Consider the following 27769-nt stretch of genomic DNA (forward strand, 5'->3'; position numbering starts at 1 on the left):
ACATGTACTGACTCGTGAAGGTGGGGAGTAGAATATGACCATAATGGCGACTATGCTTGTCGTAAAGACGACTAACGGGATCCGGTTGTCAGGCTCGCTGACTTGGTTGACACATGTCATCGGTTCCCAATTGGGCAGGTCGATGCTCATGCTGTTGATCACTGGGTTGTTAAATCCAGCCTCGATTATTTACAGACCACCGTCATATAGCTGGAATATTGCTAAACTAAACTCACTCACTCGCCCACTTATTCACACACCCCTCACAAACTCTTCACTATTTCGGAAATATATAGTTCAGTAACAACCAATCTATGGAAATGGGAATAAAACAGCCATGAATCTAAGCCATTGTCCTAACCGGATTATGTCTTCAGTACTAACGAGTGCCGGTTTAGACAGCTTCAACTGACGATTTACGTTTTGAAATCTTAGTATCATGTTTATTATTTAAAGAGAATCATCATTATCTACAGCAATGTGAAGATCACAGTCATAATCAAAATCGTCATGAACATTTCCTAAATTGTCTCCTCCAGAAAATAATTATTTTTATGCAGACTATTTTCCATTTGGATGTGTTCCATTTCTAGAGGTAATGATATATTGAAATGTTATGAAGACGTGAAAAGTAGAGAACAGCATGCGAGTGAATGCGTGCCTGCTGCGTACTGCGTGTGTGTGTGTGTGTGTGTTCGTGTTCGAACGGTGTCTGAGTGTCTGAGTCTCGAGCCCTCTGACCACCCCCCCCCCCCCACCCCCCACTCTCAATGAACCGTAACTGGCGACATCAGCACGCGTTTAGCCACCCCCTGCACAGATAACACCTGACAGTCTTCTCCTCGTACAGGCGATCAGTCGTTGAGGGGGTGAGTTTAATTTAATTTACTCAACAGTATTCCAGCTAATGATTCTTGCCAGTAACCAGTAACCACTGCGAAACACAGGTTTGGTTTGGTTTATCGTTCAACGCCAACCCCGGTGATATTCCACCTACATGTATATGGTACCGGTCTGTAATTAATCGAGTCTTGACCAGACTATCCGGTGATCACCAGCATGAGCATCGACCCTCTTACGACACGTACTTACTGAAGGTGGATTCTAATCCGGATCACGGGTAATCAGTCGCTGAATTCTCAACATGTGACTATTACACTACTGCCTAAACGTTCTTCCCCATGACCGCCTTGGGAACGCGTGTAACACGCATGTGACAGGCGTGTGTATCGCATTCGAATCCCATGTCACAAGGACAACGCGTCTGAATCCCGTGCCACACGGATGTGCAACGGCATGCACACTCGTGTACCGTGCGTGAAACAGGGTGCCAAGTTTCAGTTGAATTTGACAAATGAGTGAGTGAGTTTAGTACTCAGTAATATTCCAGCTATATAGCGTCGGTCTGTAAATAATCGAGTCTGGACCAGACAATTCAGTGATGAACAAAATGACCATCGATCTGCGCAGTTGGGAACTGATGACGTGTGAACCAAGTCAGTGAACCTGACCACCCGTTAGTCGCCTCTTACGACAAGCATAATCGACTTTTATGGCAAGCATGGGTTGCTGAAGCCCTTTTTTACCCTGGGACCTGGTCGAATTTGATAAAAAGCGTTAAGGTTGCATGCTTAAAATTCTATGAATTGTGAATTCTGAAATACACCAGAAGTGCCCAGGAAGGAACTATGTGATGGTAAGGTGGTAAATGTTTGGTTTTTTCATTAATATGTTTTGGATTTGTATTTTGTAAATTAGTGTTTTATTGTTTTGTTGTTAATGTTTTGTTAATGCATTTTTGAAGTTAATACATGTTTTGGATTTTCATATTATGTTTTTGTTTTCTTAGGTTAGCAGTAGTGGGTTATATGGAATAATATTTGAACCAGAAAACCAGTTGTTATACGATATATATTATCTAGTGGGTTGTACGAGGTTGTGGTGTTAAGTTTGAGCTTGCGGCCTGCGCATTCAGTGATTTAGGTATCGTGTACAGTTTTGTTGGACGTGTTCGAGAGTTTTTGTTTCGTGGATGTATGTGAATTTTTTCTCTGCTTGGAATTGCAATTTGTATGGCCTGTTTGGAATTTGGAAATATTCTTTCAATCAGATACAATTATATAAAACGAAATCAAAAGCCTTTATGTTGAGCGCTTATGGCAGGACATGAGCCCCAGCTACACATATATTATGACGCTGACACCCTCCCGACAGGACAACTGGGTCGTGCTCGAATTGTTCGCTGTGTGTTTAACAGATTAAAGACAGTATGCACCAGAGAAGTTTCTGGCGATTCTGGCTCTGTCAGGCTGGTGAGGCTCATCATCAACTCCGGGCCATTGCCCTCTCTACTCGCAACCCAGACAACAACTTGGACTTCTCCCGGGAAACGCTGCCTTTTCAAATTCACCAAGAACTTTCCGGAGAATAATGTAGACTCCCAAACACTGCAGCCTTCTGCATTACTCAAAGTGTGAGGAGGGTTGTGCTTCCGATGGAAAAACCGGACCCTCCCCTGATCTGCGCCTTGAGATCAAGAGGTACCAAGCCAGGCTGCACGTTACCTTTAATCTGAAAAAAAAACCCCACAATTATTATGATTTTCTGGGGTTAATCCTCAAAATGGGCTGAAACTGTATAGGCTTGAACATCCTGGGGTGAGACGGGCTGGGATAAACGTATCTGGGGCAAAATAAACCGTTACTTCACATAGTATGGTGACCTTCAGAGACTGACCATGTATAGCCCATTTTTTATATTGTTCCTTGCAGCGATATGGTTTTCTTATGACTGCAATGAATGTTTCACCCGGGGCGCACCAGAAACTGGCTTCACATTTTCTGAGAACATGTTCGTTTTAAATGGTCATCCCTGACAGATATTTACATTGACTAAGTTTATTGTAATATAGCACTCTCACATTCACAATATGGCTGGTATACTGCCGACTTCAAATTTCGACTCACTCAGCCCACTCACTCGTGCCGAAAACTAGTGCAGACTCACAGTGTTCATGACATAATGCACGAAGCACGTAAATGTACATCGCAGTAACTACATGTATATTGTTTCTGGTTTCCAAACCATGCCAAGAACTGTAGTCTCCAGTCGACATTGTGGCTTTGTAGATCCACCAGTCGGCAGATGTGGAATAATACGTTGACCTCCTTTCGGTGATCTAGTGTATGGTCCTGTTTTTGCATGAATGCATTTTGTTTTAAGCCACTTTCAGCAATAATCCAAGATCAGGGGACACCGGAAATGAATTTCACACTTTGTACCCATGTGGGTATTCGAAACTTGATCTTCAGCGTGACCAGCGAAAACTTTATGTACTAGTGTACTCTCCCGAGCTTCGTCTAACTCGGTGTAACAGCGAAGTGTCGCGGTGTGCATTGTGATGGGAATCAGTAGATGACACGGTATCAGTCATCACTATTTCGTATAGCGATCCCGCTCGTCATGCCGATGACCAGGGCTCGACACCCTTTCATGGGTAAAAAGGGTGGAGCCCAGTTTGGGTGTCCCCCTTGTGATAGTGCCAGAATACTGTAAAAAGGGCGTAAACCCATACTCACGCACTTATATAACGATCACTCATAAATTTTCATAAATAAGCCCACCGATCTGGTACTATTGATCTGGTATAGTAGGGGTCCTTTGAGTTGACGACAGCAGCCTCGGGGAGACGTCAATATCCTCGATACAAGGTCACTGTGGCACATATCCTTCGCGAGCAAGCCAGCAGATGTTGAAAACAGAAATGTTAAGTCAGCCTTGACTGATACCACCCGCGGGAAGCCAAATTAGCATTGCGTTCACCTGTTGCATGACGCCAGTTGTCCATCCCACTACTTTACGAAAGCTGTATGAAATGTTGATGACTGTATAGCTATTTCATGGCAGTACAAGGAAACTGGACTGCTTCACACCGTATATTAGTCACATAGTGTACACGCATGTGATACAAATAATCTCAGATTACAAAAGACGTCAAAACAACTATGAACAGTAAAAGCAACTAGAATATCACAGATATAAATGAAAAAATAGTATACAAATCTAAAACAATACATAGCAGGTCACCAACTGAAGGTGGATACTCAGAATCATTTGGACGTGCGGCGTTTTAGCTTCCTGCATGAGCCCTAGCTGGATGTACACCATCACGTCAGCCTTTGGCGACTGTGGTGTTTGTTTACTTACAAATCATCTTTATCATTTTCTAAAACCATTCAGTTGGTTAAATATGTCAGTGTCCATTCACGAAAAAATAAACCTTGATCACTGGAATTGATATAAAACCAAAAGGGCTATATACAAATAATATTATTGTCACAAAGGTGTTATTGTTATGGAAAGAAACATTAAGCTCTAATTATAGAAAAAAAAACGCGTTACTCGCCTCTACATAATCTATCGATATTATGGGCAAACAACGGGATCCCTGCTTCTCAACGGTCAAAACATCTGTTTAGTAACGTCGCACTCACGAAATGAAACAAGTTATTATCCTTAAAATTTGTCATTATGATACTTTCCAACTTTTAAAATGCCACTTAAATCATATATTAATTAAATCATATACTCTCCTAAATAGAAACGCATAGATAATATTGATAAATGAAATTTCAAATATCTTTCAAAATGAGTGTTACGTTGTTATAATTTCGTCACCATTATAATATCGGTATGTGTACGAATGCAAAAACTTTGTAAAGAAGAACTGAACCTCGGCAACCCATTCTTGTATAGGTGATTGACGGAATCAGGTGTCCAGCTGACATGGTTAACACATATCATCGTATCCCAACTGCGTAGATCGATACGCATGATTTTGATCACTAGAATGCCCCGACATAGGGATGGAATGTTGCGTTAAATAAGATTGCGGTATTTAACAACAAACGATCAAACCAAACAGACAGACAAACAAACACGAAGTGAAGCATTTAAAAAAAGTGATGTTTGAGGAAACATTAAAGCGATCCAATATGAACAGTATGTCTAAAACATGTCATGGTTCTTTGAACTTTGAAATTCTAATCACAGTGAAGTTTCAATTTATTCATGTCTTTACTTGCAAAGGTCCAGAAAAGAATTAGTGGTAGTCGTAAGAGGCGACTAACAGATCGGGTAGTCAAGCTCGCTGACATATTTGGAGCAAACCACACCGTATTCCAATAACGCGGATCGATGCTCATGCTGTTGATCACTGGATTGCCTGGTCCAGACTCAGAACTTACGTCAGGACCAGGCCTAGACAAGCACACATCAATACAGAACGTCCTTGTCTTCATTATGCGGTTGAGGTAAAATAAAAACCTGGAAAAATGAAGTCGTGGTCCTATATGGATTCGTTGAGACATCAGTTGTAATATTTGCAACCTGAATCCGAAATAGAACAGGTAATGAAAGAAAAAACAGGTGAAACGTCTGTTGGTGAAATCAATTTCACTTTGCCTGACCCTGTTACGATGACATTGATTACGGCTGTCTCTCTACAGTATATAGTCGGGTAACTGGTTGTCGCTTGTCAGTAGGCGTTTCCAACAGAGATCATGCTCTCAGTAAAAGGCTTGCCTTTCTTCTTACTTGTCGTCCTCGTTTCATCACAGTCCGATGACATACCAGATAAAGTTCAGACTCTGCTTACATTGCTCTATGCCGTTAACATTGAAGTAAGAGGCCTGTTGGACGTCACTAACTCTAGGTGTCCCTGTTTGGGTAAGTGGAACCATATACTTCACTTTATAGTGGGGGCTTATATATATTACTGTTGAACCAGTATACCTAATGGTGGTTGGGGGTGAGGGTTCGACCCTGCATGCTTGCGTGTGTGTGCAGGCAACGTCGATTACATTGGTAGTGCCGATTAAGTCACAATTTCAAATTTTATTGTTTCATCACAATTTCGATATTTTTTAGGATAACTTAAATTACTTTTCATAATTTAAATTGTTTTTACATTGTCATTGAATTATGCCTTAGTCCTTCAGTACTTATTGCGTGTGTCTGTCTGTGTCTGTGTGCATGCGTGCGTGCGTGTGTGTCTGTGTCTGTGTGCGTGCGTGCGTGCGTGCGTGCGTGCGTGTGTGTCTGTGTCTGTGTGCTGTAAAGCAAAAGCGTTAACATATAGCCCGGCGTTTCAACATATAATCACTTTTTTCGGGTAATCTCAGTCTTTTCATAGCGAGCCAGCTCTTTTTACGTGAAATCTTGCAACACTCGTGCTCGTAATCTTTTAATACCATAAAATTATTACAACGCTGTGGTTACCTTTCCTGTATACAAATCATTTGATGGTTGGATTAGTCAGCTCTAGTTGTTAAAACTGTTATTATAACATGTGTTCTAAAGATTCACCTTGCGTGTACATGTAGAATGCATATAACCAGGGACCCCGTCGTATTGTTGTTTTCAAAGTTGACACGCATCTTTCGTCAAGCTTGTCCTCACAGTTTCTTCACATAGTTCCTTCAGTGTGCGTGGATATGTCAAAAGGTAACGGACAGATCGGATTAAAGTTCTTTTTAATGACAAACTCTGATGAAATGGAACTTGATACACGTACCCATGTTTCTTGTATTGGGATGCAGTAGCCCATTATAAGCCTAATATACACCAACAGCTTCTCTTCCCTAGAATTCCTCTAGCTTTTGTAATTTATTCATGGATTTTGTTATTGTTTAATCATAACCATAATTTTGTTTCTACCAGACAATTATAACATTCACAAGAACATAATTAAACAACCCTTGTACTTTTGCAATAATAGGTTTTCTACACGGACATAAACTATCTCGTGGGGACCACGAAAAGCGTGTGTTTGTCGCATCATCCTCTGACTCATAACAAAACGACAAAACAATTGCAATTTTAAAAACTGATTTTCTTACAAAGCCACGTATGTGCAAGTATGGCTCTGGAATGTTTATTTTTTTTATTTGTGGCGAATGTAAACATTCAAAATGTCACTTTCAGTGTCTTGAACGATTCAAGGTCAATACGAAATGTAACGTCCACGTGAGTGGATGACAACCGACACTCTCCTCATACCCCCTGTCAGCCTCCTGATCCTGTGGAAGGGCCAGTCTACGGCATTCTAGCTTCCAGTTGTACCAGGGTCTATATATGAGGATTACTTTGTCGCACACAGCGGCTAGTCATTTTTGTTCCAGATATGCTTCATTGGGTTTAAATCGGGACTCATTGAGTCTTGTGATGTGTCAGGGGGTGCTTAAGTGGGCGTTTTGTGTAATATATTTCTGTTTCACACAATATAATTATAATTAGGCTTTAGACGACAGCCTGGAATACCTTCTGTTTTTACACAAACGATTTTTCATATTATTTGTGCGAATTTTGCACCAGCTCTCCTGAATTAATCCCTGGGTCTATTCAATGATACCTGTCAGGAATGGTAGCCTGCAGGCGACAATTGATACAATGTTGAAAAAAATCCCGACTTCGGCCTTCCGCCAAGGGGAGATAATCCTAAACGTCAAAATCCTTGAACCCCAATATCTCCCAAACTAGAAGAGATGAATTGACCACACACTCACTCGATGTAGACATCATCATCCTTTTTTGATTCAATGAATAAAGTATGTCGTTCCACAATATTGGAAAAACTGATTTTTTGTCGATCTTCACGTTTTGGTGGTGCCTGCGTTTAAACACTTTCTCCAGAACAACTTATAGTACAATCCTGTTCTATACGCCGTTGGAAAGACCATACTCTACGTAGTTTGTTCAAGGCATGTTGATATCTTGAACAGTTTTGGAGTTATTGTCCTAAAAAATTTGGTCCATTCTTCCAAGACGGGTTTTCATAGGACTCATAGAAATGTCATAGCTCTCTTGAGACACAGCGCATTTCATTTGTGAAGGTGTCAGATTGTAGATAGTTGAATGAGAAACGTGTTTGCTCCACATTCCTACTATTTTAAGTACAGTACTTACGTCACAAGTATATTGGACCCATGAAGGTCCCGGAATAGAATAGGCCTTCAGCAACCCATGCTTGCCATAAAAGGCGACTATGCTTGTCGTAAGAGGCGACTGACGGGATCGGGTGGTCAGGTTCACTGACTTGGTTGACACATGTCATCAGTTCCCAATTGCGCAAATCGATGCTTATATTGTTGATCACTGAATTGTCTGGTCCAGACTCGATTATCTACAGACCACCGCCATATAGCTATAATATTGCTGAGTGCGGCGTAAAACTAAACTCACTCACAAGTATATTGGAATAGTTGATGGAAGCGCTCGGAAAATCTAGCAACGTCCCTCTACAACCGGCTTTACAAATGTTAAACGGGCAATGCGTTGGGCTGTGTTGCGCTTTACGTTTCATCGCTGTTATTATAGCCATACAGCGTCGAGATTAAATTTGCATTGATGAACACTCCGAGCACGAGCTTCCCAATTTGTCTACCACCATCACTGTACCAGGATCATTGAACCTTTTCTGCACTGCTCCAGTTGGTGTCCAAAGAAACAGTAACAAAATAAGGCGGTAGCGGGAACAGTTTAAGTAAACTTAGTCTCGGTACTTTTCGTCACACTCCACTACTGAGTCTAACAAAACCATGTGGGAGGTCGCGTGACGTAACCTTTGCGATTGACCAGTCAGAACACTACCTAATCGCGAAATTGGACATTCGCACACGGGCACATTTTGAACTTTTACCTCGCGAAGGTTTGTACCCGAACGATTTTCCATACGATCGTTACCGGGTAATGTACATTTAGCACGCTACAATACTGTCAACAGGGAGCAAACAGTCGCAGAAAATACCATTTTTGTCAATATTCAAGGATGTCAGGTTGCGGAAATATTAGCTAATGCTAACCATGTTATCGGAAAGCCCCAAGCATATCTAATACAGGTCGAATACCTGTGTTTTATGCCAATTTTCGTGTATTGAGTAATCAGTGTCAGTGACCAACGACTTTTTTAAGTCCCGCCAACCCTAAACAGTAGCCGTTGTCTGGTTGGTTAAATCCGTTCGGCCTTCTCACGTGTGATTGGACGGTCGCAGGTCGCCCAAAGGCTACCTGACGCATCCTCTTACTACGTTTTGTTAGACTCAGTAGTGGAGTATAACGAAAAGCACTGAGGCTAAGTTAACTTACACTGATAGTTGGAACTGTGCGGGAACATCAGTATTCACCAGGAGGCAATCCTAGTTATTATTTGTAAGATATATATACCAACTCTCCTGAACTAACCCCTGGCTTTGATGTTTCAAGGATGATAGCCTGTAGGCTACAATAGGTACAATGCTGTAAAACGTCCTACTTCCGGTTTCCGCCGAGGGCACATAATCCAAAATGTCAAAATCCTCGAATCCTAATACATGTATCTCCAAAAATATAAAGAGAGATAAATTGACCACATTTTCACTCGATGTAAACATAACAATTCCTATGTGATTCAACGCAAAATAAATTTGCCGCAATTTTGGAAAAAAAATACTCTTGCCGATTTTTAAGTTTTGACGGTGATTGTGTTTAAAAGGCCTCTTCTCGAGAACTGCAAGTTGTATAATCGTGTGTGATACGCCGTTGTAGTTTGTGTATCACGTGTTGATATCTTGAAAACATTCGCAGTTACTGCCCTTGGATTTTGGTCAATTTTCCAAGACGCGTTTTCATAGGGTTCATCAGAATCTCACAGCCCTGCGGAAAAAATCCCAATAAATTACATTGTTCAAGGTACCAAACTGTAGATAATTGGATGGGAAAATTTTTCCTTCACATTATTATTATGTAAAATGATGAATAATTACCTCACAATTTCGACACAAACCCAAAGGTCGATTTGTTTTCACATTTAAGCATGCTTTACGTTTCCTCTCCTCCTAACCGCAAACAATGCAATAATGTTTGATATACAATGTATTGTCGTAAAGCCCATTCTCTCCACTACTTAGTTTGCTCAACGCATGTCGATATTTTTAAGAGTTTTGGAGTTATTGCCCTTGGAATCTGCTCAGTTGGTTATTTAAGACGCGTCTTCATAGGGTTCAGAAAAATGCCACAGCTCTGTGCCAAATTAGGGTGTCAACATTTTACGATAACTAACGGTTACTTTCTCAGTAATTCCATCACAAAAACACCGTAATGGACACTCCAGTTGGTGTCCAAAGAAACAGTGTAAGTAATGATTGCCACGGGGGCTGTGCGGGAAGTCTGTGGACCGTCAGTACTGCCCAGGAGGCAATCCTCGAGTTATATATTTAGGTATATATCCAAGTTAGACAGCTATATAAACGTCGATGACCTTACCAGACTCAATTGTTTACAGATCGCCGCCCTATAACTAGAGAATTGCTGACTGGGATAAACACAGTACACCAAATGACAAGTGATGGTTCACTGACGGAAATATTCCTCATTACCTCTTTAACCCCATACGTCCTGTACTCAGAAAATATAGCTACTTTCTTTATCACTGATTTAATATCACTAAATATAGTATAACATGTTGTACTCTATGCTTCCCACATAAATTATTATTATTTACTATTATGCCAACATTTGTATAGTGCAGGTATCCAGCTGCTCAAAAGCTGTAGCCCACAGCCCCCCAATCCCTGGATATATACCTTAACTGCTATTATCAGTCTCAATTCCCCGTGGATATCATACAACTAATACGGCAAACAGGCGCACCGATTTAATGTGGCTTTCCTATCCTTACGAGGTGAATCACCTATGTTCTTGCAGATGACGTAACCCTGATTGGAAACGAAACATTCCAAGACGTGCAATGCTACGAGACAAAGGTTGAAGTCTTCAGAAATGACCTACGAGCAACGATCACCTTCGTCGAAGGTCTCAAAAATGACTCATCGACCGCGTGCCCTGAACGTATGTATTTTAGATCAATCATGAATATTATTACACACGTGCTGTGAATATCTTTATGAGATTATCCTTGGTATCTGGAACAGTAGCTGTGTCACCAGATGAAAGTTGTCCTACGAGTAAAGTGTAACCAGACTGGCTTATTGAACGATAGTGATGTCATAATCGCTAACGTACTGTTGTCACCTGGATAGAGTATATTAACATTATAACGGAAGCAGTTTTTACCATAAATATCAAACAAATAAAACACTGGGTTTGTGGATAATTCAAATTCAGAGTCAGTGTGACTAGTTTCATTTTTCAACTGAATAGTTTTAATCGTTTATTGTTATGTATAAAGTTGGTTGTGACAAAGCTATCTATGTTTCGTTTTGTTAGAATTTGGCATTGTCTGCTCGATTTAGCGTCATTGATCATACTGTTTCTTGTCTTACGTGTATTACACACACACACACACACACACACACACACACACACACAAATGGATGGTGGCCATCATTTGGAGCCCCGCGATGGGGTTCGATCCCAAGAGAATCTTATTCAGAGTCAGTCGTTTTGTCCAGACAGGTCACCTCTATTCGCTGACATGGTAAAGGTGTAATCTGCCGTATGGTTCAACTCCCTGCGTTCGTCAGGACTTGTGTTGTGAATTATTGTAGACTGTGTTTACTTGCATATTGTGTTGACCGTGAGCCCATGAGTCGATTGAGCGACCAGAGAATGTCGATATTATCCTATTGCAGAACCTACATATACAGGACTTGTTTGGCATAATAGCATATGACGTGCGTCAGAATCTGTACTCCGGTTTGATCGTTAGAATCTAGTTCTGTAGTATTTGCATGACACGAGCGTTACAGTCTGTTGTACCTACTTGGTCGTTAGCGTCTAAATCTGTAGCATTTGCCATACACGAGCGTTACCATCTGTAGTACTTGATCGGTAGCATCTAAATCTGTAGTATTTGCTCGACACGATCGTTAGAATCTGTTAGTACCTTCTTGATCGTTAGCATCTAAAGCTGTAGTATTCTCTCGACTGGAGTGTCAGAATCTGCAGTACCTGCTTGATCAGTGGCATCGACACGATTGTTAGAATCTGTGGTACCCACTTGACCGTTAGCATCTAAAACCTTAGTATGTGCTCGACTAGAATGTCAGCATCTGTAGTTCCTCCTTGGTCGTTAGTATCTAAAACGGCAGTATTTTCTCGACGCGAGTGCTAGAATCTGTAGTGCTTGCTTGATTGTTGGTATCTAAATCTTTAATATTTGCTTGAGACGAGCGTCAGAATCGGCAGTACCTGCTTGGTCGTTAGCGTAAAAAATGTAGTTTGTGCTTGACACGAGCGACAGATTCTGTAGTACCTGCTTGGTCGTTGGCATAAAAAATGTAGTATGTGCTTGACACGAGCGATAGATTCTGTAGTACCTGCTTGGTCGTTAGCATAGAAATGTAGTATGTGCTTGACACGAGCGATAGATTCTGTAGTACCTGCTTGGTCGTTAGCATAAAAAAATGTAGTATTTGCTTGACACGAGCGATAGATTCTGTAGTACCTGTTTGGTCGTTAGCATGTAAGTCCGTAGTATTTGCTTGACACAAGAGTTAAAATATGTTGTACTTGCTTGATCGTTAGCATGTAAGTCTGTAGTATTTGCTTGACTAGAGAGTCAGAATGTACAGCTGTAACACGAGTAAGCAACCGGGAATTCCCGCATTGAAACCCTCGCGAAATTAAGGCCATGGCTTAATTTCGTTTTACATTTTCATATCTTTCAGTTTTGAATTTATAGACCAGTTTTCGAAAATCTTGATTCTGTGCATTTTTATCAAAATAATGTGCAGTTTTGAATTTAAGCCCTGGGCTTAAATATGGTTAAAGCAGTTCAACACTAGAAGAGTGATTTTCCGTATGTAATCCCAAGGCTTGAATACGGGAAATACCTGGGACATGCCTATTCCACAATATTGTATGCATTGTTCACTTTTTGGTTTTCAATCTCAAGGTACTGGGTCATTGCTCGTTGCTTCGTGTGACTCGCCAGTTGTTAGCGAGGTGGATCCAAACGGTGCCGTCCAAAATGGCTTCGAAGCAACCACGAATATTTCTGGGTGGACAGTGGGCCCTTTCACTAACGACTCGTTTGAGTACGACTACTTTTCAAACAACCCGTTTGTACTGAGATGTCGTCTTATTCCAGACGGGCCGGAGGTTATATTGGCTAACAGCTCGGGTATGTTAGTAGCAACGTTTTATTTACAGTCTCTGAAATCAGCGTGTGCAGTCCTTAAACTAACTGTCTCCATGAACTAATTCCGCTTTCCCCAAACTGCCTTCAACTCTGGCACAGGCATGGTATAATGTCGACGAATCGTTTGTAGACTGGAGTCAAGTAGATGCCCTATACGGATGTTCTCTGTGGCACTGACGTACATTGCCCTAAACAGTAACTGCATAAATGATGAGACCGTTAATCGGGAGCGGTGTCTGGTCATTCTTTGTAGCTATACAAAATCATGTTTGCTGTCCTTTTCATAAAACGATAGTGCACTATACTTTTAATAGCATGTCGTCTGCAAAAGGTCTTTCCTTTTTGATAGTGGCTCCACTGGCCCCGTCAGCATCTGGAACAGGCATTGCCTACTTTGCGCCAACAAATGAAATATATGTCGCCATTACACATCCTGACAATGCCGCATCAAATGGAATTTATGCCTTCAACAGGACTAGCTTTCCGAACGTCAGGCTAGTCTTCCCTTATAGTGGTGAGACTGGGAGCATATACATATCTGGAAGGTATGTACATCACATATAAAGGCAACGTATTCTCACAGTGATTGGTGGTGTTAGATGCTTGGGGTAAGTGGTGGGGGATGGTCCTTCCCGTGTAATGCGAAATACTTTCTCTTTGCATTACGTGGCCCTCACTCTTCTCATATTGTATAGTGAAGGTAATGAACGCGTTTATATATGGTCTTATATTAGCTTCCCTGTAATGCAGTATAAGTTAGGCGATCTCACACTTTTTGACTCTTAAAGTCTTTCGCTCTCTGACACATTGCTGTCCTACTGTCGGCGCTGCCCATTGCCTGCCATTTCTCTTGTACAGAAAAGTATCGTGGCATGATTTTAATATTTTCTGAGTGTCTGGAATCTTAGCTCTGCAGAGATAAAAAAATTCATACTCCTCACGGTTAAACCGCCCGTGAAAAATGGGGTTTGGGTGCAACGTTTTCACTCCGTTATAGTTAAATATTTCCTCAGACATCTGGAACATATCGCTTTTACAGACGTTCTCTTATTCATTTATCTCACGTCATTCCACGTTAAGGAATCACTGATTTCCCTTTTAAACCAATATGACCACGAATCTGTTTGTTTTCCCTCAGGTCATTCCTCAGTCTACATGCCTATAGCACTTAACCTGTTTTGTTTGCAGTTATGTGTACATGCTTTCTAACCAGACTGTCTTAAGGATCCAAGATGGCGAAACTGCCTGGTCCACTGTAGTCGTTTGGTCTTTACCTCCCATTGCATTTGCAGTTCAAGATAGTGGTGAGTTGACTATAATAACAACAGCATCAGTAATGGCGTATCCCAAAAAAGTATGGGGGAAGGGAGGGGGAGAGGGATTTAATTTGGAGATTCACCCTTCACAATCCTGGATCCACTTCTAATTCCGTTAGCCATCATGGCTGCTGATTTCTAGTTATGTTACATGTGCTACAGCCTTTAGTTAATCACTTCAGCTAGGTTACACTTTTCTGTGATTCAGGTAACCTCCTATTCTGCGAAGATTCTGGTGCCCTGTATTTGTACGAGCCTGACGGAGCCATCTACCGGCAGCTGAAACAACCAGTGGCTGGGGAATCGTGCTCATCTATCGCAGTTGGTCCAGACGGTTCCACTATATACTACGCAGTACAGGGTTCAAAGTAATGCTACCATACCCAAATCCGTTTCATAACAGGGTGGATACCAACTTCTGTTTTATTCTTTACACGACGCTTTAGAACTAATTCTTGCTCCTTCGTCAGGTGAATGCTGTAAAAAGAGTTAATATATACAGACGGATTTGTTAATACAATACATTGTTACCTTTGTGAATTAATCCATTCGTCCTTGCCCACTGACATATTCCTGACAATATCCTTATCTTTCATTCGTGTTGATTTCTGTAATTCATAGGTAATACATGAGGATGGGTTGATATGGTTTGTTTGTTGTTAAAAACCAAACTCAGCAATAATCCAGCTATATGGAACCTGTCTGAAAATAATCTAGTCTGGACCGGACAATCCAGTGATCAGCGACAAGTATGGGTTGCTAAATTTCAAATTTAACCTGTACCTTCACGGGGAATGAAATGATAGACGTACTTGATGGCTGTTTTGCACATGTAATCTTTCGTCTGTGAATAGAGAGATGTGTTGGAATATGAACTGTTTTCGCCGACGAATTGTAAAGCTCTTCCTCGGGGGTTGGTGTGTTGGTGTTGTATCACAATGGTCGTGGGTAACACGATCACCACACGCTCAGAAAGTTTGATCAACGGAATCACCATATATAGTCACTAGCTGTGCGTATGTGGATTAAACTTACATTGGATTTGGTGTACATGTTTTATCATCCCATTAATAGTAAGCATTACCTTGCCTAAATCAGATATAAATGAAAGTGTACTAGTTTGTCCAGCTGTACATGGATATTTCTGTTTCAGTATGATCGAGGTTTTCAACACCAGTGCACCGACGGCTCCTCCTAGTACCTTGGAGATTGCTACGGATTCTCCCTGTCCGATTCTCCTACTGGACCCTCGAAACCCGTAAGCGGCCTACGGCCTTAATATTTCCTGAACACTTAAGTTTGGTTTATTATGAACACAGAATCAACAATTTGCTTTGTCCAGTAAGTAATGAAAATGAACATTTCTTCAAGTGTAGTTTTAAACGATTAATAACCAAATGCATTCCTACTGGTTTCAGAGATGATCACGAATGTGCATTCCCATTTTTGACCTCTGAATAAACGATGCTATATCTTTCGCATTCCTTGTTTCAGCTGAGTGAAAGGAGGCTGAGAAGCTGAGGAGGGTAAGTTTTGATGGCAGGATTCCAGCAATATCACGGCGCGGGACACCAGAAATAGGCTTCACTCATTGAACCCAGAGAGAGATGTTAAATAGCACTATAATGCGTGAGTGCGTGCGTGTATGTATGACTCTTGCCATATATGTAATGTAAAAAGTTGTTTCTTACATGGAAAGCTGTCGCAAGCGGTGTTTGCCTCACCGGTTTCAATCACAATCGCTCCAAGGGACTAAACGCTGTGGGGTTGGCTTGAAGTAACTGAAGCTTGTGTAGGTATTACCTGCAGGGAATTTTATAGGTGTGCCTTAATTCATTCCTACTTTTTGATTCTTTTTTTTACAGATCGGAAGACGTTAACACATACAGAGTGCAACCATGTTTATTTGTAATGGGTTACCATTAAAACTTGTTTGTACACTTTTTTAAAGATTTCTTTCTTTGTCGTTAATGGTGAAACCGACTTGGCACCTTTTCTAAATGCTCTGTGCCTATTGATTCCGTCATATTTAACGAACGCTTTGAACACTTAAATCACAAGGTAAGTATGAGCTTAATATGAAAGGAATATGTTGCTGGAGGTCTAACGTTTACTACTTTGGAAAAGATCTAAGAATACGAACTTAGATCGGATAATGGGGGTCTCACTGGTACTACTCTTGCCCAGGGGAGACAACTCATCACAGCCGAACGTTAATCTTAATCGACATTCTAGTTCTGTTGTAGGGCACGACTATACTAATCCCAGGCCAAATGCTAGAAAAGCCCCTATCTTTTAGGATCAGTAATTAGTTTAACACCAATACCCACCCCACCCCCACCCCATATATAATGTTGTCCATCCTTTCAAAAATGGAAATTTCACCATCATCATAATTTACACTCCACATCTCCTCGAGCCTGAAAGGATAAATGTAAAAGTTTGAAAACAATCCAACCAATACTTTTCACGTAATAAGTGGAACAAAACAAATCAGACTTCGGGTTAAGATGTTTTCCATTCTTTGTTTGAAAACAATCCAACTTATACTTTTCACGATATTTTGTGCAAAAAGCACCTAGATTTATAATTAAAAATGCCTTTCATTTTTTCAAACATGTAAATATCAGCATGGTCATTTCCACTTCACATCCCCTTCTTTAAATATTACGCTTATAGTGGTATCGGAGCTCAAGGTGTAACTCTATGAAGTTTTGCTCGTATTATGTTCATCTTAAGGCTAGGTGTAATATAAAAAGGGACAAAAATATGAGATCACACGAAAGCATATCATTTCCAGATACGTTTATGTGATCCCTTAATTTTCCCCTCATTATACTATTATGATAGATTTTATGGATGTATACCAAAATCATTATCATCTGTCTTATAAATTATTATTATATCCTGAAACAAGAAAAATTTGCCTCATTTAAAGACAAGTCATGCTCGGCATATGGGCATATGCACTCACGTTAGTCTCCTATTGATCAAAAAATGACTTTTACCATAACGATTTGAATGAAATCGATGAGCGGAACTTGGAGGAGGACAGCTTCCAGACAGTGAACACTTCCCATATATGAGAGAGAGAGAGAGAAAGAGAGAGAGAGAGAGAGAGAGAGAGAAACTTTGGTTTGACTTTTCATCTTGATACGCCCAAAATAAATCTGCAAAAATGACTCACAAACATGAAGCAAGATAATGTAAGAATTATTTCGTGTGTTTGGAATAGGTAGGATTTGGTAGGTTAGAATCACGCTTATTAGATTAAAAAATTAAATCTACGATCGTTTATCAAAGTGTGGTGTGATGTAGTGTCTTTAAGACGCTGCAAAATATATAAAGACCAAAAGTAATCAGACTAAAATATTTCCCGAGATGCGAAATATGTGCCCTGTGTTATTCACTTTAATTGGATTAGGTACATACAGATATAATATTGTTGTTTTCGAAACATTTCCTAAAACTGTTGGGAACCTACGTACAATCACCACTTGAAGTCCACAAGAAATACATTCAGTTGGACCACTGAGAGCCGTTTGTATTTGATTCGTGTATTTGAATCTCTTACCCTCAGTTCTTGTCAAAAAGTTCAGATTAGATAGCACAATTCAGTTAGCTACGCCCCTAGTTAACAAAAAACGTAATACCATAAACGATTTATGCAGTCCGGATTATTTTTATCAAAGCACTGCAACCGTTACGCGCGTTCTGATTGGTTTTTGGTATTTTTGCACGTAACAAGTATCGATAGGAGGACGAGTCTTCTTCGAGGTGACGGAAAGAGACGGGTGGTGTCAAATGTGGATTACCCAAATGGTCACGTGGCTCCTAATTTGCTACAGCTATGTTCATTGGTCATTTGGACCTCAGTCATTATTCAGGTCCTTATGGACATCGATACATGCAACTAAGATAGGCTGCCATGTCGATACCTAATCAGTAAATCTGACCACCCAATCCCGTTAGTCACTTCTTACCACTTGCTGAAGGTGGTTGCAACTACGTAGGGTCAATAACATGTAGAACCCCAAAACTTGTCACACAAAAAAGTATTTAAACCCCTTAACTTACCGCAACACCGACAGAACACATGCATTTGATGCAACTGTTTAATAATGTTTACACCAGAATATTCCATGAGAATTCATAGCACATGCCGGATTTTATCTTTTGTCCAATCTCATCATTCGTGATGACAGTAGCATATATACTTAGTATACAGTTTTTAACGAAGTAGCGAATACAGTTGTCATGGCCAGAACAACAAGCCAAAGCAACGTTTACACCTTTTGTACTGCGACCCAGAAACTGCAAGGAGTCTAGGAGTCTTTAAGCTATGGTCGACTGGATGTGTGATGTCTCTGTGGCAGGTGCTTGTAGGGAAAGTGGAGAAGTCTTGTCCAGGCATTCTCCTGGCCTGCAGCGTGAGCTTCAGGTTGTCCTCCCCACAGAACAAAACATGTCTGTCGAAGAGATACACACTCACTTTACACAGTATCAGCTATAACCGACTGGTTGTGTGATGCTTCTGTGGCAGGTGCTTGTGGAGGAAGTGGAGAAGTCTTTTCCAGGCATCCTCCTGGGCTGCAGCATGAGCTTCAGGTTGTCCTCCCATTGCTATCGTCATGCCTGTGTGCAAAACAAACAAGTTTGTTTTTGAAGAATATGCCTTGTTTTTATATGTCCAATATATACACAGGTAATAAGCGTGACTTTAGTTCTAAATAACGTTCTTAATGTGAGCAGAAGAAAACGCAACGCTTGTGCATATTTGTTTGTTTTTCTCTTTTTTACCACTACTACAGGAAATTGACAGCGTTCTGTAAGTGATCGAGCCTGCCACAGATATACCGTTGATGGACATCGACAGCCTCCATTAGGAGTAGGTGAGAGAGTGAGTTAAAGTGTAACGTCACATCGGCAATATTTCAGCCATATCGTGACGAGAACAATGAATTACAAAAATACATATTAATTAATGACACATTGTAAAATCCTGTCAACGAAGGACAGTAAAACTAAGTAGAATATCACAGAGAAGAATGTAAAACTAGTGATTAGATCTGAAACAGTTTAACTATAGAGGACAATACAATATAAAGTATATTTTACAACAGGCTTCTTCACAAAGATACTATAAACAAAAAACTGGCTTATCAAAGTAGGTGGGAAAAAGAGCTAAACATAGACATCACACCTAGTCTATGGAAAACATACAATTCTATACCATTTTGAGCCTCGTATAGTTCTAGACACAGATGGCTTCAATACCGTATTTTACATATGATTCTCACAACTAATAAAGATTTATATAAATGCAAACTAATAGAATCACCACTTTGTACTTTTTGTGACCCTGAAATAGAATCGATCATTCATTTATTATATGAATGCAAACATGTCAAAAAGTTGTGGCATGATCTATTAGAATGGATTGAGAATGAAACAGATACCCAGTTGAAATTGAACAATGAAACCCTTATTCTCAGACTTAAAGAGAGAAGAAATACTAAATTTCATACTCATATTAGATAAAAAATACATATATTCAAGAAAGGTAGCAAACATCGTACCTTCTCTCACTGGTTTGAAACCAATATTGAATTACAATTACCAATTAGATAAATTTAATGCTAACTCCCAGTGCAAATATGACCCTTTTGTGACATTCTGGTCGTCTTGCCAAAATCTATTTACACAATAATAGTTTCCTAAATTTGGGACCCGTGAAGGTCCCGGGGTAGAATAGGCCTTCAGCAACCCATGCTTGCCATAAAAGGCGACTCAGCTTGTCGTAAGAGGCGACTAACGGGATCGGGTGGTCAGGCTCGCTGACTTGGTTGACGCGTGTCATCGGTTCCCAATTGCGCAGATCGATGCTCATGTTGTTGATCACTGGATTGTCTGGTCCAGACTCGATTATTTACAGACCGCCGCCATATAGCTGTAATATTGCTGAGTGCGGCGTAAAACTAAACTCACTCACTCACTCCTAAATTTGGTTTGTTTCTAATTGTGTATACACAGATATGCTGACTTGTCAATGTTGTACCCAGAACAAAAAGAAATAAAGTGATAAAAAATATAAAAATGGGCTATAGATTGCCAACAAGCGAAGGTAGATCACCATACTAGGGATCATGGGGACTTACAATTATTTGCAATATTATTGGCTTGTATGCAGAGAATCAGCCATACATTAAAACGACAAAAATACTACGATTAAAATCCTGGAAAACTGAAATTTACATCAAATGTTTTGGGACTTACGCACCCTCTCAGGAGGACATAGATTGCCAACAACTGCCTCTATTAGGACAAAATGACCTGTGTGGGTCATGTCGGTTAAGCTGGTCACAGATCCCGTTAGTCGCTTTTTATGACAAGCATAGTTTGCTGAAGATAACTAACTGAAGATAAATATTCTTGACAGGTTCGAGTAATAATAGTCACAAGTTGTCTTAACGAATATAGCGTGTCTCTTATCCACAAAAAAATGATGCACACATTATAAACAGTCAATCGTCCTACCGCAGAATGAAATTATCTGTCGGTCCACATTTGAATAAATCCTTTTACAACGACATGACATCCGTCATACCAGACGTACACATGATCAGTTCTCAAAGATAGCAGAACTACAGTTCTAGTGCAGTTGCTGGTCATCAATAGCACGCTTTTATAAGGTTTTGTAACGTTTAGTACAATCACGTTTATGTTGTCATATAGTTTGATGTAATATGATGGATATATTACAGCCATTTGATTACAGGTCTTTATGAAATGTACGTAATTACTTTTTTCATTTCGCATGCTAAAACAAGTCTTTATGACTTTAGTATTTTCGCTCATTCACTGCAAGTTTGTTCTGAGTGATCAGTATGTTTCGTATGGTAATTATTATCATAATATTACATGATGATTACATAATATTACAGATTACACATATCCGGGGTAGAATAGGTCATTAGCAACCCACGCTTGCCATAAAAGGCGACTATGCTTGTCGTAAGAGGCGACTAACGGTGTCGCGTGGCCAGACTCGCTTACTTGGTTGACACATATCATCGGTTCCCATTTGCGCAGATCGATGCTTATGTTGTTGATCACTGGAATGTCTGGCCCAGACTCGATTATTTACAGACCGCTGCCATATACGTGGAATATTGCTGAGTGCGGCGTAAAACTAAAATCACTCACATATGTTCAGCTACGTTTGCATGTCTTAATGCAAATACTCACCAAGGGTTTTACTGACAAATGATGTCATCAACGGTGTATATGGGGGTTCGATCTCATGTCCTGCACCCGGATAGATGATGAGCTCAATGTTCTTCCTCTTCTCTTCAGGACACGTCTCAACAAACGTATGGGCAAAGTCAGTTCTCCATACGTCATCATTTTCGCCACACAAGTACAAGATCTTGGCATTATTCGCCCAGGCCTGAAACGATGTGAGCATGGCGAGATTAATCATGAAGCAACCGTATCTTATTTCGCAGTATACATAATACTTAGAAGTGAGTATGTGGATTAAAATGTATAGTCAAGTCGGTAATATTACAGACATACCGTGTGTACAGCCTATCATATGTTACTATTAGTTACTATTGTAGCATACAATATGTGGTCAAGTGACTATTATATCACCATAGATTTACTTGTTTGAGTGGCATTTTAGAAGTTGCTGGTGAAGAGATGACACTTTATGGATCAACTTTATTTTAAGAATTACGTTTCGGTATAGGTTCCTATACCGTTGAAATGCTTGAAAACAATTGCAACGTTTCGGTATAGGTTGTGTTAATGTTGATATGCTTGAAAACAATTGCAAAGTTTCGGTATAGGTTCCTATACCGTTGAAATGCTTGAAAACAATTGCAACGTTTCGGTATAGGTTGTGTTACCGTTGATACGCTTGAAAAGAATTGCAAAGTTTCGGTATAGGTTATGTTACCGTTGATATGATTGAAAACGGTATAAGAACCTATAACGAAACATCGCAATTGTTAAAATAAAGAAGTTGATAATCCGTAACGTTGTGTGATCTCTAGCATGTCACTTAAAATCATAACAGAATTTAGGATATTACAGTATGAAAATGGGCAGTAGAGCGACAGCAACCCAAGGTAGATTACCACACAGGGAGTCTTGGAGACTTATATTACTTTTGCAACCTGCATGGACCCTAGGTGGATTTACATTCAGATGTAAAAGATGAAAAGTACTTTGGTGCAGCTGAGTAGGGGATTGCCGAGGAAGCACGATGGGCGCCATGACCGAAACGTGATAGAGATCACCACAAAGATAACATACCACGACAGGTATCTGTGGATCTGAAATTTCTAACGACAAAGTGGAATGAAGACAAACCCATACACCGTGATACTAAAATAACTCACTCTGTTCCACTGCGGGAGGTTCGAACTAGCAAAATTCAATTCGGAGATAAAGATGTGTTGGCCAATTTCCGGGTGTTATTGAGTACCTGAAGCCGTCTTTTCCAACTGAATTCCGGGCCTTCAAATATTCAATAACACCCAGAAATTGGCAAAGACATAACGTGTATCCACATTGTAAACAAAAGTAAACAAAAAGTCCCACATGGGTTTTACTGTCTTCCCCTCATTTACACGATGTACGGGTACAGCAGTGATTCCCATTGTAGCATCTGGAACTGCTCATTTGTAAAGTCATTCTGACTCTATGTCACAATACGATTTGAATGATGTCACCACTCCTGATGATGAAACAAAACAATTCTGTGCGATATTTCTACGAGTACCTTACCCAGCGAATGGTCTTGCAATTCCGGGAATCCAATACCATTCCTGTTTTCCAACCAGTCATATTACACAACACGGTGTCTTTTGGTTTATACTAGATATTTGATTTCGTAATATAAACCTGAAGTGTTGTTCTCACTTTATATCAGATCATCTCTTGTTTTCCCAGAATAAACGCATTTCAGGTTTTTGTTTTGGAGGACAGGTTTTACTCTTCGCTTGTAAGTCCTCTTCAAAGGTTTTACTTTTCCTAACTTTTTATGAACATCAACATTCAAATGATACATGAGTGTTTGAAATCTATTGAAAAATATCGTTCAAGATTAAGCTCAAAATACAAATGTTTTTCCGAGTGGGATTGGAATTGCAACTCTACAATTCGCAGGCAGACACGCTGGCGCACGGCCACCGGGCCGGCGAATTTAATGTGTAAATTATCTACATTTGGTTACTGGCATTAAATTGATTTTACGTGCGCTTCTGTTAGTGTTACGTAGCTACATAAACTGATCATCTATACTGTAATTATCCAATGTATTTAAGACACTTGTACAGTATGTATGTCGTCAAAGGACAGTAAACAACTAGATTATCACATTGAAAATTAAAACTAGCGTGAACAGTTAATATGGGTAGCATTATTTGTACAAAAGTAATATACAAACAGACTAAAGATCGCCAACAACACAATGTAGATCGTCATACTAGAGTCGAAACCTCGATATAAGAAAATTTTGTAAATAATAAAAAATGAGAGATTGTTGTCACCCTGCGTCAGAATCAAATGACATGTGTAACGTTCTTCCCCTCTCATTTAAGAGATATTAACCTCTGGGATTTCAAATTATACACGACGGGAGTCGAATAAGGATCAACATTCAGTGGACATCAAATTTGTAAACACAACAGGCGACGTAAACGTTCTCTTAACAGTAGTTTTTAGTTTAATTGTGCCATTTAAGATGCGGTGCATGTGTCAGTGCAAAACAGTAGGCACTTTCCAATTTTGGGATGGCATCATTTGAAATCAAGTCGTGCGCATGTTCAGAGATTATGGAAATGGCTGTTCAAGTCACAGTGAGATATGAATTTCGATCAAACTTCAGCCTGTGATCATGATAGGGGTAATCTTCAAAGTAACAGTGAAACACGCCTGTGATTGAAAGTTGCTCTGATATCATTATCAGCTCACATGAAACAAGTTTTGATATGCATCATCTGACACTACACGAACTTGCATTGGACGTTGGAGTGTGTAGGGGTGTATAGTTTAGCATTATTCCAGCCGTATCATGGTGGTGGACCTCAGAAACTTTTAGGTGCAATTTTCATGTTAGAAATTGGAACAAAACAGAGTATCGTGTGATAAACTCGTACCGTTTCACTTCACGCACTAGCAGATTTCAAGGTATCGACAAACATAAAATATCAATGACGGGCGTCGATCTGGTTCGCAAAGGACGACATGTACAACTGACACACACAAAACAGTTTCATCAGGAGGTATCCATTTTAAACTAGTAATTAAATCTAAAACAGTTTAACTATTGAGGACAAGACAATATAAAAACGTGCTCTAGATTGCTAACAAGCGAAGGTAGATCAGTTATAAAACTGGGTCTAAGTGCCTCTCACATAATAGAAAGCTTCACAGAGCTTTATGGGTTAGAGTGAGTAGACGATTCCCAATTGGATAAACGATTCGTCCACGCAGATAGATCCTGTATTCACTACGTCCAAAGCATATTCCACGGTTGACGGACTGTCATATACCTGCAAGACGTCGTTAGTGCCAAGGACCAATCGTTGCTGGGAAGACATTGCTTTGTTATGAATCAATGCTTCCTTTGACTTTCTTGTGTGGCGTGAGTGCTTTTATGCCGTTAACGTCAGACTGAAAGACCACTCTGAATGGCAGACATTGTTCTTCGATAAATCTCTATCAGCGGATCACATCCGATTTTCGTGCAGAAGAATCGTGGACAGCGAATAATGTCCTGTCAGCTTATACGTTCCCGGCATTCTGACAGAATTTTGACTGTTGAGACCTTGTATATTGTTTTTTCCTCGTACGTATATGATTTTTGCTATTTGGTTTATGGACTATTCCTATTTCATTAAGAGGCAGATGATTTTCTGTACATTCAGCCATAACTCAATCATAACCTGTCTGGCAAATGGGAGAATGCCGTGCAGTGTACATCTGGTGTCAAGTAATTCGTTGGTGAGTTTTTCAATGCTAGATGTGTACAATTGTACAAAACACCACTTACATGCCCTTGATCCATGTACAGTGTACTTGACTGTTTTACAAAGGCATCTTTTGTTTGGGGAAAATAATTTGGCGATTGTTATTGATCAGTTTTGTATTTTGATGAAGCCTATGGTTATTAATAACAAGAAACACCTCTAAAGGAGAATCTCAGCGCAGCAGCCCCTTACACGTGCATGGGGTCCCATTCTTGATTTTGGCGTTTTTTCAAGAAGGTCGAGAAATCACTTAGAACATTAATTTTGACGTTCATCTTGCATCACACACTTGGTAATGTTTATTTCTAGTCGCTTGTTTTAAAATGAACATAGTATACATGCAAATTACATGCCTTACACCAATCATCTTTCAAAAGCGACTACATTTCAAACAACTGCGGTTGCAAGGAAGTGCAAGTAGTGATGCACTTCCAAAACAATTAATATTATCATATCCACATTGATTGACTCCGATAAATCTCCTAAATATATACAAATATGAAGATCATACACACACACACACACACACACACACACACACACACACATATATATATATATATATATATACATATATTCAGAGAGAGAGAGAGAGAGAGAGAGAGAGAGATGCAACATTTCCATGGGAATGGAAAAAATTGTGGCACTTTCCTTTAATTCCTCCTCAACTTCTGTTTCCTCCATGCTGGATCATTTGCATTTTAACACTCTTGTAAATCGTATACCCCAAACTTCAGACCGCTACTGACCGGGATGATTTCATTGTCATATGAGAAGCTGTTTTTCAGAGTAACACCTTCGTCCCCAGGTATGATCTTCCTTTCATTGAGCCTGAAAATGAAATAAGTTAACATAAAACATGTCAGTTCCACCCGTGTCTTCACACAAACATTAATAATTTAATATACGTTTGATCTAAACAAAGCAACGGTGATAAATATGCTCGATCCAGGGTGTTGTAATGCCAACCAGGGCACAGTAAATTGGCGCACAGTAAATTGGCTTACAGAAAAGAAGAATAAATAATTGAGTTGCCACGCACCTTTGCATGAAACAAGAGTGTATGACGCGAGTCATGATAATTTTTATCATGTGATATTTTATTTTTTTCTTCAGATATTCACGTTTGTTTTTCTAGAATGTTCGTTGTTGATTATGAAATTGCACAATTGTGATAATAGTGTTTTTTGCTCCGTTTGGCGACATGGGTTTGTAGATATATAAACATATGTAAAAATGCAATTAAGATTACGAAAGGATCAAAAACGAATTTCATCCTGGTATTTTATCACAGATAATACATTTCTCAGTTAAATGTATTTCTTTTGTTTATCTGATTTATGATTACAAAAAGAAACTACACATTTTATTTGTCATGCGTATAAGTCACGAGTCGAAAAACATGATGCAAAATATGACTACAATGAAAAGGTGTATCTGAGAGGTGGACACAATATAAAGTGATGCCACAAAAAGGCAATGGTATTCCATGACTTTTATTAAAATAGAATTTATTGTGTAAATACTTTTCAGTACCACTCAATTGACTTTATTAGTGAGTTAGTGAGTTTATTTTTAACGTCACATCGGCTATTAACTTTATTAACACCCTTTGTATCCATTTCAAATAATAAACCATAACATCGGGACATACTCTATAAACCAATTACTTACTTAAACCCTTTCCAAAAGCACTGTCCGGACTTTTGTAAATCGGCAAGTGAATACATTGGGATACCACTAAGATTCACCAACACCTTCACCTGTTAAACAAATGTAATCAGTGTTTACATTCTGTGCCTTAGCCTTTGTCATAGTTTGGAATACTGAAACAGAAATCGTGCCTTACTTACTTTTTATATCTCTTTATCTTGATAGTTGTTTGTTTGGTACATGCTACATTCAGCAATAGTCCAGCTATACGGCGTCAATGTACATAAATTGGAGACGTTGGCATGTGTCAAGTCAAGTGAGCAAGACTAACATCCCGATCCCGCTAGTCGCCACCTGTCCTAACATGGATCTTCGCAGGTTTATTGACTGATAGTGTAAAATGTCCACTAATAGTTCACGCTCACCTTATCAGTTGACATGCCCAGCAGGAAGGCCAGTTCACCTCCTTTGCAGTTACCAACAACACCAATACCCCCAGGCTGGACATCAGGATGAGATGCTAGCCAGTTTACAGCGTTCTGTACAAAACGGCCAGCATTATGAATGAGAAGACAGCAAACCATGTTCATGAAATATGGAGAAAGTATCTGGACGATTGT

General features: G+C 39.8%; 2 protein-coding genes across 2 annotated transcripts in view; one reads left to right on the top strand and one right to left on the bottom strand.

Annotated features, from left to right (window-relative positions):
• Nucleotides 1-5561: 5561 nt before the first annotated feature.
• Nucleotides 5562-15716, top strand: LOC137276430 (uncharacterized). Its single transcript, XM_067808224.1, has 7 exons — nt 5562-5727; nt 10741-10884; nt 12893-13120; nt 13488-13683; nt 14327-14442; nt 14663-14822; nt 15608-15716. Exons 1-7 carry the CDS (start codon nt 5562-5564, stop codon nt 15714-15716), a joined length of 1119 nt encoding a protein of 372 aa, XP_067664325.1.
• A 2839-nt stretch (nt 15717-18555) lies between these two features.
• LOC137298202 (acyl-coenzyme A amino acid N-acyltransferase 1-like) overlaps nt 18556-27769 on the bottom strand; it is a 28098-nt gene continuing 18884 nt past the window's right edge. The window contains exons 4-8 of the mRNA XM_067830372.1: nt 27575-27688; nt 27171-27259; nt 26246-26327; nt 21703-21904; nt 18556-19089 (exon numbers count right to left, since the gene is read on the bottom strand). Coding sequence (XP_067686473.1) covers nt 18962-19089; nt 21703-21904; nt 26246-26327; nt 27171-27259; nt 27575-27688 — 615 coding nt within the window. The 3' untranslated portion in view covers nt 18556-18961. The remainder of the gene's footprint in view (nt 19090-21702; nt 21905-26245; nt 26328-27170; nt 27260-27574; nt 27689-27769) is intronic.

The sequence above is a fragment of the Haliotis asinina genome, chromosome 1 (genome assembly GCF_037392515.1).
Source record: "Haliotis asinina isolate JCU_RB_2024 chromosome 1, JCU_Hal_asi_v2, whole genome shotgun sequence".
In the NCBI taxonomy this organism is placed as follows: Eukaryota; Metazoa; Mollusca; class Gastropoda; order Lepetellida; family Haliotidae; genus Haliotis; species Haliotis asinina.

Coding starts and splice junctions, on each gene's coding strand:
- LOC137276430 (XM_067808224.1), top strand. CDS start 5,562: ATGCTCTCAGTAAAAGGCTTGCCTTTCTTCTTACTTGTCGTCCTCGTT. Junction 10,885..12,892: donor ATCGACCGCGTGCCCTGAAC/GTATGTATTTTA, acceptor TTCAATCTCAAG/GTACTGGGTCATTGCTCGTT. Junction 14,823..15,607: donor TACGCAGTACAGGGTTCAAA/GTAATGCTACCA, acceptor TTTCTGTTTCAG/TATGATCGAGGTTTTCAACA.